The 18,474-nt window shown below is 41.7% G+C and overlaps 1 protein-coding gene across 4 annotated transcripts in view; it reads left to right on the top strand.

The window, feature by feature from the left end:
* Positions 1 to 18,283, top strand: part of ANKIB1 (ankyrin repeat and IBR domain containing 1) — a 139,889-nt gene extending 121,606 nt beyond the window's left edge. For 2 of the 4 annotated variants that reach the window (XM_019497816.2, XM_059729009.1), the window contains 8 exons: positions 559 to 645; positions 741 to 807; positions 2,658 to 2,803; positions 4,545 to 4,723; positions 7,616 to 7,667; positions 12,784 to 12,895; positions 14,647 to 14,780; positions 15,120 to 18,283. In XM_019497816.2, coding sequence (XP_019353361.2) covers positions 559 to 645; positions 741 to 807; positions 2,658 to 2,803; positions 4,545 to 4,723; positions 7,616 to 7,667; positions 12,784 to 12,895; positions 14,647 to 14,780; positions 15,120 to 15,872 — 1,530 coding nt within the window. In that variant the 3' untranslated portion in view covers positions 15,873 to 18,283. The remainder of the gene's footprint in view (positions 1 to 558; positions 646 to 740; positions 808 to 2,657; positions 2,804 to 4,544; positions 4,724 to 7,615; positions 7,668 to 12,783; positions 12,896 to 14,646; positions 14,781 to 15,119) is intronic. The other 2 variants (XM_006258937.4, XM_006258938.4) reach the window with 2 other exon arrangements.
* The last annotated feature ends 191 nt before the right edge of the window (positions 18,284 to 18,474 follow it).

The raw sequence follows: 18,474 nt of genomic DNA, 5'->3' as shown, positions 1-18,474 counted from the left end.
ATGAAGAAGCATTTGTTTGAATTTCACTTTTTCCCATCTAAGGTTCTAGGTGGAAAAATGTAACTCTAAATATCGTATGGAAATGATGGGAAGAAGATGATGTCTAGGTTTGATTTGGGCATGGGAATTATTCAATTCTTGGTTTTGCCCACTGGGTGACTTGTCCTTGTATTTCTCTACACTTTGGTTACCATTCTCTCAAATAGGTATATTACTAATTCAGTTGCCTACTGTGCCTGACAAAAGTGCTATGTATCTTAATGTTTTCATGTATTTGAAGCCTCTGCTTAAACTGACTTCTAGACACAAAAAAATTCCACAGTCCTAATATCTACCTCTGTTAGATTTATGAGTTTTAGAAGTTTCATTTTTGCCTATTTTAGATATGCCACGTCCCCCTGATATTTGTGTACAAAACTTTAAATATTTGCTCTAATGCAAGCAGTTGAGCACACAGTTGTATTTGTTAATGATTGCTAAAATAGGTTGGATGAGTTACTCGTATTTGATTTTTTTTTTTTTTTTTTTTTTTTTTTTTTTTTTTTAATAATTTTCTAGGCTGAGAAGAAACACAGAAGATTTCAAGAGCTTGACAGGTTTATGCACTATTACACACGGTTTAAGAACCATGAACTCAGCTATCAGGTGTGGCCCCAAGCATCTCTGGAAATTTTTGTTCCCACTTTATTAGTCCAGAAATTAGAGTAGTTTATTGTTTTATTTATTTCCCTTGTTTTTAGTTAGAACAGCGCCTTCTAAAAACAGCCAAAGAAAAGATGGAGCAGCTGAGTAGAGCTCTCAGTGGAAGTAAGTGGTGTTTGTTAGTATTTGCTGTGATCTGTAATGGTAATCTGAAGTCAAATATCTCTAAACTAAACAAAAATTTTGCTCTTTTTCAGATTTGTTCTTTATTAATATTGGTGCTTACAATAAATCAGTTATTTCAGACTGCTACTGCTGCACATTTCATCTTCTCAGTTTTCATCTTTAACCAGTTCTGGTTAATATGGTGTTTCCTTGAGTCCTTGACTGATAATTATTCTCTTTTAATATCAGTGTGTACCAATTACTCACTCTTGTTTCCATATATTTATTAAACACTTCTTTACTAGAGTACCTAGCAGGCAGGGCAAAATGTTAAATTAATAAATATATTTTAAATCACACTATTAGTATTGTACATTTATATAGTGTATTTCACCCTGCAGGATCCCAGGGTGCATTAGAAAGTACAGTATATATGCTGTATACAGAAAGCCCTTCCTTTTTAAAACAGTAACCTGTTAACAGTGAGGAAATGCATTCATGTGAACAGCCAGTGCACAACACAGTTTTTTATATAAAGTTTGTTATTCAGGTATCTGTTCTGAATCAGTTTATTTCCTTACTTTATAGAGAAATCTACATATAATAAAGAAAAAACAATAAATCCTTGATCGCACAATGACCTCTGCACGTGCAGACTGAAATTTGTGTTTGTGTAGAGACTGTATGAATTCCCACTGGAGGAGTGAGAATCCAGACCTCTGGTCAGTTTTACCCAGGTGGCCCAAGCAATCAAGCTATCTGTTTTTCATGGCTAGACTATTCATGGGCCTGCAATACTGGTGTGAATAAAAAGTAGGATTTTTTTTTAACCTACAAAACAAGCAAGCAAGCTCCTGAGTGAGCATAGGGAATACTTGATATACACAAATCCCAGATGACTTCAAATTTAGGATGACCCTCCCAGTAATTTTCTGTGCATAGACTATAATTATTGGAGCGTTGTCTTATATTGCCCTCCCCTCCTCCACCTCTGCTCCAGTGGAAAAAGCAGCAGCAAGTAGACAAACAGCAACAGAGGGGCAGGTGGCAGAGCAGTCAAGCAGCCTAACCCGTCTCTTGTCCCCTGGACCATGCCCCCTGTCCCCCTCACCCGTTGCTCTCATCACCCCTGCCCCCCCCAGCAACTGTGATGCTTGCACTCCCTGCTGCTTGTCACCCCACCCCCGCAATGCCTGTCCCCCACTTGTCCAACCTGTTGTCTGCCCTGCCATGTATGTGCACCCCCCCCCAATTCATTCAGGGGCATGAAGTACATGCTGGCTTCGGCCCCCACCCAGCCAGACAGCAGCAGTTGTAGTAGCAGCAACTCCTGCTCCAAGACTGGCTCACGCTGGGGCCAGAGCTGCTACCGCCACTGCTACCAGGCTTGGCAGGGGCTGGATCAACCACGTGCTTTATGTCCAGGGCTGGAGGTACAACTTAGGATAAGGGGAAGAGGCAGGGGCCAGAGGTGGAGGGGGAGCAGGTGGCGGGGAGCATGGTGGAGATGAGGCTATAGCTCTGACTCTGAGCCCAGGTGGGGTCTGGAACCAGAGCTGCAGGGGTGTCCTGCCCCCTGCCTTGTACTTGAATCCGAGATGAGGGGCTCTTCCCCCCCCATGCTGAATGGGGGGGCTTGTCTTAGACTCAAGTAAATGTGGGAGATCACTTGAATAAGCTGACTGTAGCTGCACCAAATCATTTACAGCCTGGAGTGGAGTTTTTTCAGCAAATATTTGCAAACTGACCTGAGAATACATTTATTCTACTTTGGGAAAAATCTCTTGACAGTAAAATTAAAATTGAGCTCAGGAGAAACATGTTTTTTCAATGCTGGTGTTGCCTTACAGCTGAAGGAGGCTGTCCAGATACCACTTTCATTGAAGATGCAGTACAAGAGCTTCTAAAAACTCGCCGTATTCTCAAGTGTTCTTATCCCTATGGATTCTTTTTGGAACCTAAAAGCACAAAGAAAGAGATATTTGAACTGATGCAGGTAAAATATACAGATTTCACTTTTTATCACATAATTTTCTTGCAGTATTAGTTATCCATAATATATTTTCATTTTGACTGTATAAACATCTCCAACTTAGTTCATACTTGTGATCATATGAAAAGAAATATGTTTAACTCTTGTTTCTTCTCTAGCGTTAAACTGGTGTGTTTTTTAAATTCTTTTTCAAAAATCTCTGCAACAAATTGTGGTGTTATAGGAGAGACTTGAGTGAAGAGCAATTTTGGCAGGGCTGAAATACTATATTCTGAAAAGCAGTATATTTTACTTCAGCTTGGCAATGAAAAAGCAATTCCAGCTTTATGAAAAGAGAGGGACTACTTAAAACTCCCTCTTCCCATCTTCCTCCCATTTGGGGAAGTGCTGAGGTCCAGCCAGGTGCTATCTTTACCACCCTAAAGGAGGGAGAGGGACCTGGCTAGCCTGCAGCTACTACAAAGCTAGCAGGTCTCCCTGGCCAGGCCCTGCTTAAGGGCGCCCTTTGACAGTGGCCAAGGTGGGGAACGAAGGTCCTTTCTTTTGCTGTTTTGTTTAGGGTTCTGAGTTGAGTGTTGTGTTTGGGGGTGTTAATGTGTGGGGGATGGGGTTAGGAGGGATTGACAGCCTCAGCCTCTCTGTAAGGGGGAACTGCAGGCTCTGAGGGGATGTGGGAGGACATGGGAGGACTCTCTGGTGGGGTGGTGGGAAAAGATTTCTTGTTTCTTGATGGGAGTGATGGTTGCAGGGAATTGTTGGTATTTGCAGGAGGGCTTGCTTGTATGGAGGTACAGGCGGGGAGGAGGGGAGTTGGAGTTCTCGGGTTTTGGGGGGATGTTTTGAGAATCCTGTCTGTAGGTTGTTTCCTTATTGTAAGTCACTCTGAGCCTTTTGGATAGGATAGGATAAGACATAAATCTAATAAAGACAGACATTTTGGGTCCAGACAGCAGTGGCCATGGAATACAGTAAAGGATAAACTTTGTACTGCATATAAACGGTGCCTTTTTAAAAATTCAGTCAGCCCCTTTGTTTGTACAGTAGGTGAAACTCCTTAAGGCAATTTAAAAAAAAATAATCATATCCAAAAATGCTCCAAAATACATTATAATTGAGATGCAAGTATCAAAGAAAATAATCCACAGATAAGTATAGGGGTGTGTGGCAAGTGAAAATCTGATCAGGATGATTTTTTTTCCCCACAGAAAGCTCCTCATTGGTTTCCTCAAATGAGGAACAGAGGGGAATTGGGACAGTTTATTTTGTCTTGCAGAGGGTGGTGAACACTCACCACAAGATGGCATTGCTCACTCCCTACCAACTGGTGCTGCTATTACTAGTGCTATCATCGTTAGTTATTTGTATTGCTGTAATGGCTGGGAACCCCAGTCCAGGATCAGGACTCCATTGTACCATGCACTGCATCAAATAGAACCAAAAGACCGTCTTTGCCCCGAAGAGTTTCCAGTATAAGATTAGACAGAACAGGTGGATACAGGAAACAATGACACAGTATTTGTCAGGATGATACACAGTCCTGGTACATCACTGCCTTCAGAGACAAAGACTCTTTGGGGGCTGAGGGGGCTTTCCTGTTAAGGAGGTAACACAGGGATTAAACCCCTGTCAGGATGGCATCTTCAGAAGAGTGGAATTATTCATAGCAGCATGCTACCCATGCAGAATTGTCTCCTTTATTTTACAGTAACACTATATGTCCTGCTTTATTTATTAATTATTGCAGACAGACTTAGAAATGGTCACTGAAGACCTGGCACAGAAAGTAAACAGGCCTTACCTTCGTACTCCTCGTCATAAAATCATTCGGGCAGCATGTCTTGTGCAGCAAAAGAGGCAAGAGTTCTTGGCTTCTGTGGCCCGTGGAGTGGCTCCAGCTGACTCGCCAGAAGCTCCCAGGCGCAGGTAACTTAAATGTAAAATCTAAGGATGTGCAAACTGTGAGAAGTTCAGGTTATGAGTTGACCTGTTAAGTCAGAGGTGGGGAAATTACGACCCACTAACTGGATACAACCCACCGGCTGTTTGGATCTGGCCTGCAGGCAGGCACCCACCAATTAATTGTATCTGGCCCTGCCAGCAGCTGCCCCTGTTGCACTCTGCCTGGGACTGAGTCCCACCCATTCCTGCCTGGGGCAGTGCCTGCTGCACTCCCAGCCTCCCCTCCCAGAGGGTGCCAACCCTGGCCAACAGGCACAGCTTCCAGGCAGGCCTGCTGCTACCACTACCCAGTGAACTGCTGGGCTCCCCCAGCCTCCAGCAACTCCTCCTCCTGTCCCTGCTGCAGTGCTCCAGGCAACAGGTAGAGAAGGGAAGCTGCAGTGTTGAGGGGAGCAAGGTGGGCTCTGCCTGCAGCTCACTTTGGTCCTGCTTGTGCATGGCTGGGCAGAGGAGTGTGTGGATGCAGTGGGGGGCATGAAGGAGCTCAGCTGCTAACAAAGCCGTACTAGGCAACACAGACAGACAGGTGGGGTGGAAGCAGCAGCAGGACCCAGAATGGGTTGACTGCAGCGCCACCAGGCAGGTGTGGGACAGAGCTGCACTGGGCAGGTGTGGCTTCTCTTGCTGCCTGCCAGCAGCTCCTGCTTTCCTGCCCTTTGCAGCGTGCTGCAAGCCAGGCAGGCAGTGATGATCCCCCTCTCCATCTCCCTCCTTCCACCTGCAGAGGAGCGGGGTTCAGCCACATCACAGAGTGGGCAGGCGGGAAGCTGAGTGGGGGGAGGAAGCCCCCCCACATTTGCACATCCAACCTACCCACACCCCAACCACACCCCACACTTGCACCTATACCCACTCACATGCCCCACACCACACCATACCCATACACACACCCAACACTGTCCCACACACCCCACCATACCCACACATGCACCCTACACCCACGCACATCCACACATACACCTAACCCCAACATACCAACACACACCCCAACACTTCAACCACACACACCCCACGCACATCCACACATACACCCTCCCACCCCTCCACACACTCCACCCACCATACCCTCACACATACCCAACAGTCCCATACACCCAACACCTGAACCACACCCACACAAACATACACACATGCCCCACCCATACTCTTCATGCACCCCCAACTACTTACTTCCCTAACCACACACATACCACATACACCCCCCTTCCCATCCACATACAATATACATGTAACCCCCACCCCCCTTCCCAAAAGGAGGAGAGAATTCTGGTGGCAAGAGTCTGGGGTTAGGGGGCGGGACTTCTGGTCACAAGATGGCAACCAGAGGGTGGTGCACCTGTCAAGAGGTGGGGCTACCCTTGCAGCCCTTGACAGCTCACTAAAATTTGTTAAGCGGCCCTCCATCTGAAATAATTTCCCGCCTCTGCATTAAGTAGTGCTGTTCTGAAACACACAGTGAGACATGCCTAAAAGAGCTGACAACATTGGTAGTTCTAGATCATGGTTTCAACAACGTTTCTTTTCCCATTTGGATTGTGTGGAATTACACTCTCATTTTCACCTTAAATTTCAAATTATGAGACTCTACTAAACTGCTAGTGGGCACTTCTAAAAAAGACATTAAATGTGCGGTGGACTAATTTTACTACATAATAGCGCATCACACCAAAAGCGGTGCTAATGCTCCATAGAATTAGACTACTGCGCATTAACATCACAAGAAAACCGTGTGCTGGTACTACTGTGAAGTTGTAATAACAGGTAATAAACTTAATGCACCATAATTACGGTGAATTGCTGAAGGTGTAAACGTGCCCAGTGTCACTTAATCTCATACATACATCCAATACATTTAGGAACTTCAACTAAATTTAAATTGGTACCAGAACCCCCAAACCAGACATGTTTCTCATGAAGTTTTGTTGCAGAGTTTTTCCACACAGATGCAGAAGTAGTATCAGTAAAGGAAATGGTTCATGATTTGACAGAAATCCATCCTTGAAGTTTGGGAAATGATAGAGGGAAGTCATGGATTCCCTCATTTAGCTAGAAATCTAAAGACTCCCATTCATGGTCTGTACAGCTTTAGTCAGATTGGCATTCATTCTTACAGCTAAGGTTGCCATTATATTAACATTTGTATCTGGTCAGCTGACAAGCAGGAAGTGTTAATTCCTCATTAATAAAATATCACTAATGTTTTAAAATGATTGTTAAACTGATTCAGAGCAGCTATGTTTTTGCTATGTGTGGTTTGTTTGGATTAAATTTTTACTTATTTCAGGTGTTATAAGTTTGATCTACAGTTAGTAGGTTTTCTATCCCTGATTTTATTTCCTTTCATTGCAAAATGATATTAAACCCAGAAATTGTTTTTAATTTTGACTTTGTTTTAAACATTGCATGAAAATACATGGAATTGCAGATTATAATAATAGTAAGTATAAAGGACACTGACATGCTCTGAGGTTGTACCCCAAAGCAATTTGTTATATTATAGCTCTAATGATTCCTGTCCAGGTTAATCATTGTAATAGGTCTGGTTCTTACAGTGCAATTTGCATCTCCTTTTGGGAACCATGAATGGCTAGCTAAGTACTTGTGGCTCCATTCCATGTCCTTCCACTGAAGATAGACATTAAATACCTGGCTCACATCATAACCTATAAATAATAACTGAGAATAGTAAATAATTCAGTAAATTTGAATAATTTAATTTTACAGTGTTTTGAACCATTTATATGAATGGAACAATTGAGCAGAAGAGTTGTGAATGTTAGCTTTTGTAGCTTGGTAAGAATCTACTATTCATATTTTACTCATAAATTACATGACGTATTTGATTTTAATTTACAGCTTTGCTGGTGGCACATGGGATTGGGAATATTTAGGATTTGCATCACCTGAGGTAACCTATTTCTTTTTTACAACTTCAGTATACCGTAGCTGTGCATATTATGGAAACTGTGGTATAATTCAGCCTTGCATGGAGAGCTTCCTCATTTTGTTTCAAATTGTACCAAGTTTGGCAAGGTTTGGTTTAAGCTTTCCATTTTCTTTGCTTCACAATAGAAGGAAATATATGCATGGTTAATTGTACGGTGAGTCTAAACAAAGAGCCTAATGCAAACACGGTTTTTATGGCTGGCACCAGATTAGCCGTTTTTCATATTTTTTTTCTAATCTCACAGTAAATCAAGAATCCAGGAATAAATTTGGTGCCTACATTTTTTACAATTTTTCATAATGAATTTACAAAAACTGCAATTTTACTTTGAATACAAAAGCAGCCTAGTACAGAACCTAAATAAACTGGTACAGCAGTTTCTGTCCTTCAGTGATTTAACAATCCAGTAAAAATATTAAAGGTTGAAAATTAAATGTTTTGTTTAAATTTTAAGCAAACTCTGGATGCTAAAGTAGTATCAGAACAAACTGGAAACTGATTTATTTCTGATACAGTTCAGTAACATGATTGATGTCACAAATGATACCACTTTTTCTATGAGAAGGACAGTTGTCAACAAGATGAGTTCAAATTGTAATGTTTTAAATTTATAAATGTAGGAAGAATGTGTGATTTTTATTTTTATTTATTTATTTTTTTAAAGCACTGCGATAAGTAAAATATGTGCAGTTTCCTTTTTTCCCTTCCCTCTAATGTATTTCAGCAGTCTCGGATAAAAGCTCAGTTAGAGGGGTAGTCTCACCTCTGCATTGCCTTGGTTTATTTTTTTTGTTCTTTTAAGGGAGCTAATCCCTTTCACTCACCCTGGAAAACCACCATGTTTTAGAAAAAAATCCATGCATTTTTTTTATATATATTTCCTTTTCTATTGTTACTGGCTTAGCAACGTGCTGTTGAGAAAGTCGCTTGCACCTTAATCAGCTTGCTTCTCCTGTCCAATTCCTTTGGTCCTTCCTCTGTTCCTAAATAATTCAATGTTTTATGACGCTCAGCTAACTGTGATGTTACATCACAGGAGGAACAGGGTAGGAGAAAAGGCTGATTAGAAAAGGGAAAGCTTCTATTTATCAATAAAGTATCAAGGCAGTCATCTTAAGATGACAGTTGATTAGCTTTTATATTTTGCCCAACTATGACACTGACTGATTTAAATTGGTCCCTTTGCTCTTTAGCTGCCAGAGATACTTGCAACCACCTGTGCTAAAGGCTTTTTGTAGAGAAAATAATAGTCCTCAGTGTGTATTGTCAGTGAAATTCACTAGGCAGTCATTCTGGCATAATTATGTACTTTTGCTGACAATTAATAGGATATTTGCATACTCCAGGCCATGCTATCACAGTAGTCTAACAAGAATAGATAAAATGTTAATGTTCTCAGTAAAAAAGAATATATTTAGTCTGGATAATGAAAAATCTATGCTTCCATGCAGTAAGATTAAAACTTCCTTTACTAAAAGACATAGTCTTTCCAAAAAATCAGAAAAAAACATTTTATCTGGAGTAGTGGAGATAGTTGTCTGAAGCACAACTATATTGAGTTCAAGAAATCAAAATTGTCATTAAAATAGTCAGTGATAAAATATGTGATTTTATTGCAACCAAATAAAAAATGATCTTTCATATGATATCTGCCTGACTTTCCAGCCTTTTTCTTATCATTCACAATCCCCAAATTATGTGCATTTTTACATGGTGTAAAAAAAAGTCAGTAGGTCTCAAGATGAAGTAATGAGGGTCACAAATCTCAACTTAAGGCTGTGTATGTGGACACATGTTCTCAGGGAGACTCCATGTGGAGCAAGTGCCAGGCCACATTGTAGTAAAAAATGCTTATGACTTGCATATGTCTTAATGTCAGCACATTGTTTGAATCCATAGGTGGACCTAGGATTTAATAAAGAGGATGCAGTTTGCTGCCCCTCAGACTATGCGGGGATGGGAACAAGATATGGTCTAAGTCCCCAGACTAGCATGGGACACAGAGAGCCTTGCAGGGAGCAGGCACAGGAAGAGGAAGGACCTTCCCACTACTGCTGCTGTACCCACTTGGCACCAGATATGAGGGGAGCCCCAGAGCTGCTCCTGCCCTGCTCAAGCCAGGCAGGCACACAGGTTCTTTCTTCCAGTGCCTGCTTGCTGCCCACCCCCTGCGCCTCTGAGTCCTCCACTGGGCAGGGGAGCAGGTGCAGTAAAGAGGAACTCATACATCACTGTTGCTGTCCCTGACCAAGCCCAGCACCTTATGCAGCTGCTCTCTGCAGCCTATGGCTGGAATAGGGGTAGGCAACGTTTTTTGGCCGGACTGCCGAAAAAACCACGTCTACTTTGGAAGGTGCCGGAGTGCCGGCATGCCAGAAAACCAAAATGAGTGGGGGTACATGGCATTGCATATTAGTATATTTAATAATCATAAATATTGCCTTTGTTTTTGTGTATTCCTTTTTTGTTGAGCATGTTGCAATGAGAGAGAGAGAAAAAAGAGACAAGAGAAAAAGGAGAGAAAGAAAGATAAAAAGGAGAGCAGAGAGAGAACCAGACACGCACGTGCACACAGAGAACCACGTGCACAAACATAGAACCAGAGCACACCCAGAACAGACACGTGTGCACACACAGACAGAGACAGACAAACACACAGAACCAACTGTGCGAGTGCATGGAGCTGGGCTCCTGGGCCACTGGACAAAATCTGACCCATCTATGCTGTGGTCCCACCAGAGCCCCTGTGCTTCCCTGGGGAGCCAGACCCCAGGCTGCAGCGCAGCTGATTGAGGCCCTGGCCCAGAGCCTGCCCATCAGCACAACCATCCACCCACCCCGCACAGCTAAGCCCGCAAAAGGTGCAGTGCTCCTGGCAAGGGGCAGCGTCAGCTTCATCCCGGTGTGGGGGCTGGGCCAGGGCTGGGCTCAGAGCAGGTGGAAGTCAGGCAGGCTCAGCTGTGAGCCCTGCTGCAAGCAGACTGGGCTCCATGGTTGGCAGCAGCTACCAGAGCCTGGGCCAGTGGCAGCTGGGAGGCTGCAAACAGGTACTCCAGCATCAGCTCCATACTGGCGGGCGCACGCACACCTCGGAGCAAACGGTGGAGATAGGGCCTAAGGCAGCACAGCCCCCCCGCTGTCCTTTCTGAGGTGCACATGCAGTCACTGCCAGCATGGAGCTGATGCTAGGGCTGTGGAGCCTGGTGCATCTGTTTGCAGCCTGCCCACTGCCTGCTGCAGCCGCCCAGAGCCCAAGCTGGCTACAAAAAGCTGCGCCAGGCTCCAGAGCCCAGTCATCAGCTCTGTGCCAGCAGCAGGGGAGAGGCCGGGGTTGCGCTGCCGCAGGCCCCTCCCCCACCATCTGCTGCAAGGCGTGCATGCACCCGCTGGTATGGAGCTAATGTTGGAGCCCGGAGCAGATGTTTGCAGCCTGCTGGCTGCAGTCAGCCCAGGCTCTGGGTAGCTGCTGCCAACCATGGAGCCCCGTCTACTTGTAGCAGGGCTTGCAGCCGCCCAGCCACCTGCTGGGAGCAGCCCAGGCTTTGAGGCTGGCAGCCCAAGCTGGCGATGGCGTGCCGAGCAAAATGGCCTCGCATGCTGGTGCTCGGCATGCGTGCCGGGGGTTGCTGACCCCTGGGCTAGAGCAAGGCAGGAGCAACTCTGGGGCTTCCCCTGTTTCTGTATCAACCAGGGACAGTGTTGGTGGTGGAGTGGTTCCTCCTTCTGGAACCTGCTCCTCAGCCACTGGAGGACTCAGGAAGGGGGGTGGTACAGGGAGCATGTGCAGGAAGAGGAAACCTGCCTGTTGCCCCTGCTGTCCCCTATCATCCCTTGCAGCTGCTCCCTGCAGCCTGCACCTGGAGTGGGTCAGGCTTAGACAGTGGCAGCAATGGATGGGTCTCCCTTTCCTGTTTCCCCCACTGACTGGGGGCATCTGTGCAAGTTGCTGAACTTGGCCAGGGTTAGCAATGGTGAAAGAGGGGTGCAACCACACTGTTGCACTCCCCCACCCAGATCTACCCTTTCACTCCATAAAAGAGCACCATGCAGTAATAGTGCCCTGGAAAGCCATTGAGAGTACTGTGAGGAGCAGCAAGCTCTTTTTTGTCTGGGCTTTTAAATAATTCTGACCTTTTATGATGCAGAGCAGCTGTACAGATGAGTCTTAATGGTTAGGTTGCATTTCCATGCCGTGCAGTCCAAGGGAATCCATGAATCTGGGGTTTACCATATGTAAATGCAGGGGTGGAAGAAGGAAAATAAGCAGTATGTTTGATTTCAGAAAATCAGTTTAATGCCTATGTATATTTTTACCACCTATGTTTAAGGAAACAAAAAGTGGGCGTGTTTTGCAAATAAATCACCACACTAAGAAAAGACTCTACTTGCCACCCTCACTGTAAAAATGAACCTGTGAGGTCCAACTTTTCTTCCAGGGCTAGCAATTCAGTTGCAAGATCAGATGCTCACTTTATCTTGTAAACTAATTTTAGCAAATAAATGAAAACATGGACATCTATTTGCCTTCTGACTCAGAAACATTAGGAGTATTAACACTATGACACTGACTTGGCCCTTTGAAACTCTTTGTAATTAGGAAAAGAAAAATACTGTTTCCAATTAGATGTGGTATTGACATAAGATAGATCTACTCCTGAACTAGTTTGGGCCCTTGGAGTTGGCTCTTTTTATGGTACAGGTAGGCAAAAACAGAGAGAAGATTTCTAATTCATTATGTTTTATTAAAAGCTAAAATATAGGAATTTGGGTATTAATGCCATTAGACAAAATGAAGAGTGCTTGGAATCTTTAGAAAGGGAGATTGCAAGTATTCAAGTGTCTGCAACTCGACAAGTAGCCTTCTTTGCTAGTTTATAATATTCTTGATCTAGGGTTACCGGCTGCCTTTTTTATTTTAGTTTCTTGCATGATGCAACCTGCAAGTGATGTTTCTGAGCACAGGTGATTTTATAGCTGTATAAAATCACACATTTTTTTTTAAATAAAAAATGTCCTGTTATATCAGAAAAATATTCCTGCATGCTGCCCTGTGTTTTGTAACTTTTGGTTTATGCAGGAATATGCTGAATTTCAGTATCGGAGAAGGCACAGACAGCGTCGCCGTGGAGACATGCACAGTCTACTCAGTAATACTCCAGACCCTGATGACCCTAGTGAGAGTACACTAGGTATGCACCCTGCTTTTTCAGTCCCTCTCAAATTGTTTCTTGATTCTTCCTTTGAAGATTAATTTAAAAGAGTTTAACATACAGCACTTGATCCTTCTGGCTGCACTATAAGAATCAAATCCTGTGCTTGTACACGTAAAGTTAAGTGAGTAGTATTAATGGCTCTACTGTGGTGGTTCAGCATTGTCTTGACAAGATCAAGGCCTTTAGTTACTTACAGCAGACTTGTATTTCTGGGGAAAAAATTTCTACGGTGCACATAGTGTGATATTCTTACCTACACGCTAGCCCCTTTATGCCCACCTAGAAAAGATTTCCCCTGAGGGAGGCACTGTGAGGATGGCCGTGGGGCTGTTGATGATAGGCTTCAGCATAGGAGTCTTGGACAGCGGGCCCCAGGATGTAGTACCGTGAAGATTCCTAGGTAAGCTGCAACCAGGGCAGTAGCCTCTGTACACTACTGTAATTTAGAGCCTCTTCAAGCTTTTTAAATTTTGCTGGTAGCTCTCCAATCACTGGAGCAGCCCAAGACGATGAAGGTGCGTAAGTGGCTTATGTATCTTATATTCCTCAGCTCTGAAAGCTGTGTACTGAGACTCTTACGAAGGACAATTTTGATTCCAACTCTTATGCCTCTTTATTTCCTTATGGTTATACAGATAGAGAGTTTAGACCCAAAATTTACTTGTTTAAAGAAATAAATTAAGACCATTATCAAGTTTACTACTGAGAGTGATATATTCTTAAAAGTAGTGTATCAGTTATTATAGTGATGCACGTAGTTCAAAACAGAGACTAAAAGTAACTTAATTTTTTATACCACCAAATTAGTTTTAACTAAAGGATAATCTGGTTGGGCCTCACTTTTATTTCATTCTGAATTTTCCAGTGAAAATTCCACTTGCCTATTTCAAAAGAGCTGTATTTGTCCCTGGCTTATCAAAACCAGAATAAGCTTTTACATTTTTTTTTGCAGTAACAGTAATCATTCCCATTTTTTTCTTGAGGAACAGTCATGTCACTTAGACTGCACAGAAACAGCACTAGCAACACTACTCTTAGAGGTATTGACACATCATGGGAAAAGTTAAAGTGAGCAAGATTTTCTGTTTACAGCTGTGTAAGAACAGAGACAAAGGCCAAAGGTGCCATTTTATTACTTGTAAGTGCATCCCATATTCTGGCCCTTTTTCTGTTCTCTCTAATGAACCAGTAGGTTTGAGAAGTATTTTTACAATGTTGCCTATAAATTTGTGTATTAATGGTTATTTATCCCATTGGGCTGCAAACTTAGAAATGAATGGGGGGGGGGGGGGGCTCAATAAGAGGCAGAGAAGCACGAACACGCAAATCAGCCCTCACCTTCTCCCACCTTGCAGGCTCCCAAAGTAATAGTACTGATGCTCTTCCACTGTACAAGAGTTGTGGCTGGGGGGGGAATACATATAGGTATCTGCATATGGTGATATTCAGAAAAGGCCAGGGGATCTATTTGCTGCAAGGTTCCTGGTTTTCTTTCCCAATATTTCCCTCCAGATCCAGCAAGAGTTCATTCATTAGAGCCCTTGGGGAAGGAGTTCTTCTTCCTAGCACTCAGCTGCTTCTTACGCTGTGTTTCTTAGTACAGGCCAGGATGAGTAAGGGAGCACAACTATGTACTTGAAGGCAAAAAGAGGACAGTAAGAAAAGAAAGGAAAAATGGAGGATTTCCATCTTTGTCCTAAATGTTTTTGTTTAAACTATGTGAACAGATACACAGGAAGGTGGCAGCAGCAGAAGACATGGTACCTCCATGGTGAGTTCAGCTTCTATGGGTATTCTGCACAGCTCTTCGCTTCATGACTATACCCCTGTCAGTCGCTCTGAAAACCAGGATTCTCTTCAGGTATCTTCCCTAATCTGCTTTCCATTTGCTTTGCTTGCTTGCATTCCTGAATTTTTCTCATCTTTACCATATTTTTTTGAATCCTGAATTTGTTAAATGATTCTTTTTGGTGCGACAAGAGCAGAATCTAAGACCATAATATAGATAACATAAAGATACCAAATCAACTTCTAGATTATGTGGACAACTGTAAAACAATCTGGGGAATAATTGATTCTGGAAAACAATTTGCAACAGTCATAAATAAATGTCAGGTTTAAGGGTAGATTCGTTTTTAATCCAGAATATGATAAAAGCAAAATGTATTTCTTCTAAAAGTTATCCTGTATGTCTTGATAGGCTCTGAGTTCTTTGGATGAAGATGACCCAAACATTCTGCTTGCTATTCAGTTGTCATTGCAAGAATCTGGCCTGGCTATTGACGAAGAAACAAGAGACTTCCTAAATAATGAAGCATCATTAGGAGCAATAGGTACCTCTTTGCCTACAAGACTGGACTCAGCTCCCATAAATATAGATAGCCCAAGAGCTGCTTTGAGCAGCTCAGGTCTGTTTGAACTTGGTGATAATCTGATGAGACTAGGTGCGGGCAATGATCCATTTTCAACTGATCGCCTTATTTCACACCCTTGCAGCGATACAAGAAATGGATTATATTCAACATCTAGTGATGCTGATTCAAGTAGCCAAGACCCAAACACCAGTGAAAATCTACTTGGAAATATTATGGCCTGGTTCCATGACATGAACCCACAAAGTATTGCCCTAATTCCTTCAGCAAGTTCAGAAACCGATGAGGATTCACAGCAACCCAGTACAGAAGATGGGTCAGGAGGGCAATCAAATCGTACAGGTGTAGGACTGGAGCCTCAGGAAGAGCATGCACTTTTTGAGGATGCGCTCAAAAATGAAGGCAAAGGAACCCAAACAGAAGAGAGTACTTCTGAAGAAAACATTATTCCAGTTGAAACTGTACCACAAAGTGGTGACCGTAACAGGGAAGCAACTAGCCATCTGGATGTTTCAGAAGATGTTTCAAGTCAGACTCCTCAAACCTCAAATGATTGGATTGAACATGTACATTTGGTATGAACACACATTAGTTTTGGAGCTTATATAGATAGCAGTACAAATGGTACAGCGTGTGGAGTAAGCATTATGGAAGCTTCGATCCACGTAATTATGGCTCAGTGATAAACTGTTCACATAACGATGGAATACATAGGAGTTCCCTTGAAGTGTAGTTCCTCATATTAATAATTTGAACCTTTCAAGGAATATCCTTTGCATTTAATTAGGTAGCATTTGCCTTTTTTGCTCTGAAGAAAAAGGAATAAGTAGGCTTACTCCACATTCCTAATACATTGCAGCATCTGTTTAGCCTTAGGTTGGTGATCCTTAACTTGAAAATATGGATTAAAGGCTCACACTGAGTAGTTTGGTTGTTTATCCTAAAACATAGTTTACTCCATTTTTAGAACTCAATCTTTCAGCAAACTAATAATGGTTAGTAATTCATTTCCATTTTTTGTTTCTCCATAATTTTTCCTAACTCGTCTTTCCTTTTTATTAGCAGTGTGAATTGAGGTATTTAATGCTTCTCTTTAGTGCTGCTCCAGAAACAAGAATATGGATATTCTTTTCACATTTAAAATCAAAGATTTTTTCATGTCTATTTACAGTCTAAATGTGCCAAACTGTGAATAGCTAACTGTAACTCAATATAACAGTGCACAGTGTTCCTCTATCAAAGTAATCACAATTCTTAGCAGTGAAAGATACCACTGTGTTGCATTGCTTCTCTAAATTTAACTGGCATTTTTTGCCATGGTGACTGCATTTACTTAAATGTAGCCTGTACCTTAAGTTAATTAAACCTAATGCTGCTGTTAAACAGTTATTTTAAATATTAAAATGCAGCTAATTAGCAACAGCTATGCTGTATTTTAAGAGACACTTTAATGGAAGTGCAATCATTGTTCTTTGTTTTCATAATTTTACAAAGCATTCTATGCACTAGTAGTGCAATTACTTTTAATGGTAACATTTTATAAAAATATAGGAATATGAAATTTTCATTATGTTAGCCAGTCCCACAACTAAAGTTCAAACACCATAATCTGTGCAACATGCTACGGTGCCTTTGCCTAACCCAAATGGATAGTTGCCACAGTTAAATAAGTAATTCAAATTCACTATCTGTTCTGGAGTAACTATGCTATTAATTGCAAAGACCTCCATAAAACCACCCATGGCCTTGCCTTTACAGTAAATGACTAAATGTTCAACCAGTGTTTTTGCATAAACAAAACACTGCTAGATATCTGTTCAATTGCACAATAATCATTTGCTGTGTGATTACTGTTTAGTGTAAGAAAAAAAATCTTCCTAGTTGTCGTACTGTGAAGAAAATATTGGTTTTAGATTTATGTAAAAGCATCAAAACTACAGTTAGTGGTGAGTGAGATACAATGGTACAGTATGTAATTACAACTAGAGTAATGGATGTTTTACTTGCATATAATCAAAACCTGTCATAACACAAGCAAAATATATGCACTCCGTTTTAGTTTTGCTTGAGTATTACCAGAGATTTATTGATATAAAAGTTTCTCACTGCGTGTGTATAAGCAAGTATCATGATGGCAAAGTTTATATATTGATTGCTGTGAGTTCAAGTGAGAGTTTTGATAACTATTTCATGCAAATCCTATTTCTGAACTTTGCAATTAGAGGGTTCATTTTAGTAAGATGTCAAATAAGAATATTCAATTTCCAAGCTCCACAAAATGTATTTCTTTTGGAAGTGTCTTTAGAGAGGATGGCTTGAGGCTATGTTCTCCTATTCCATTCCATTTTTTCTAACTTCTCTAGCTGCCCCATTCTCAACATAATCATTGAAGCCTGCTCATCTTTAGAAAACTTCTATTTTAAACTGTTCTAGGATATGAGAATCTACAAACTGAAATAGTTCTTTAGGAACTAGCATCATGAAATGGTCTCCAAGTAGTTAACTTGTAGCGTCCTTGAATTGTAATTTCTAAATAGAAAGATTCTCACAAAGATTCTGTGTATTGCATTGAGATGTCTTGCAAAGCTACAGTAAGAAATGTAAGAGTGCTCTCTGTGAAGATAGTGAAGTTTGTGGGTTCTGGTTTTTTGTAATTTGTTTAGGTTGTGCAGTATATCCATTGTTTCTGTGTTACTCTTATGAGCATGAAAATGAGCATATTCAATTTGTATTTTCTTGGTACTTATTTTAACACCATAGTCATTGACTTTACAGTTCAAAAATAAAGTTTGGCAAGACTATTTTGTAAACCTGTTAATTTTATAATATAAAAAATTACTCTAACCTTGAATTGTTATTTGCACTTTCATAGTCTATACTTGATACATTCCCACTTTATATACAGTAGGATACTACAACCATGTAGATGTTTGGCCAAATGAATGCTGTTAATAATATGTAAACTTCTTTGATTAAACATTTATTACTTAAACTCTTTCCTTTTGTCTCATTACATTTTGGACTTTTATTTTAGCAAGTGTATAGGACTAGTTCACTTGTTTTTAGGAGGCATACCTTGGCTTTTGTGATGGTAGTTTTAGAAAATAGAGGCGGTTATGTTTTGATATTTAAAAGCAGAATATTTAACTGGGCGTCTACCTATACAAGGCTTAAGAGAGAAAA

This window comes from Alligator mississippiensis, chromosome 5 (genome assembly GCF_030867095.1).
Source record: "Alligator mississippiensis isolate rAllMis1 chromosome 5, rAllMis1, whole genome shotgun sequence".
NCBI lineage: Eukaryota > Metazoa > Chordata > Crocodylia > Alligatoridae > Alligator > Alligator mississippiensis.
Note: the sequence above shows the minus strand (reverse complement) of the source record. Positions and strands in the feature narration are given on the sequence as shown.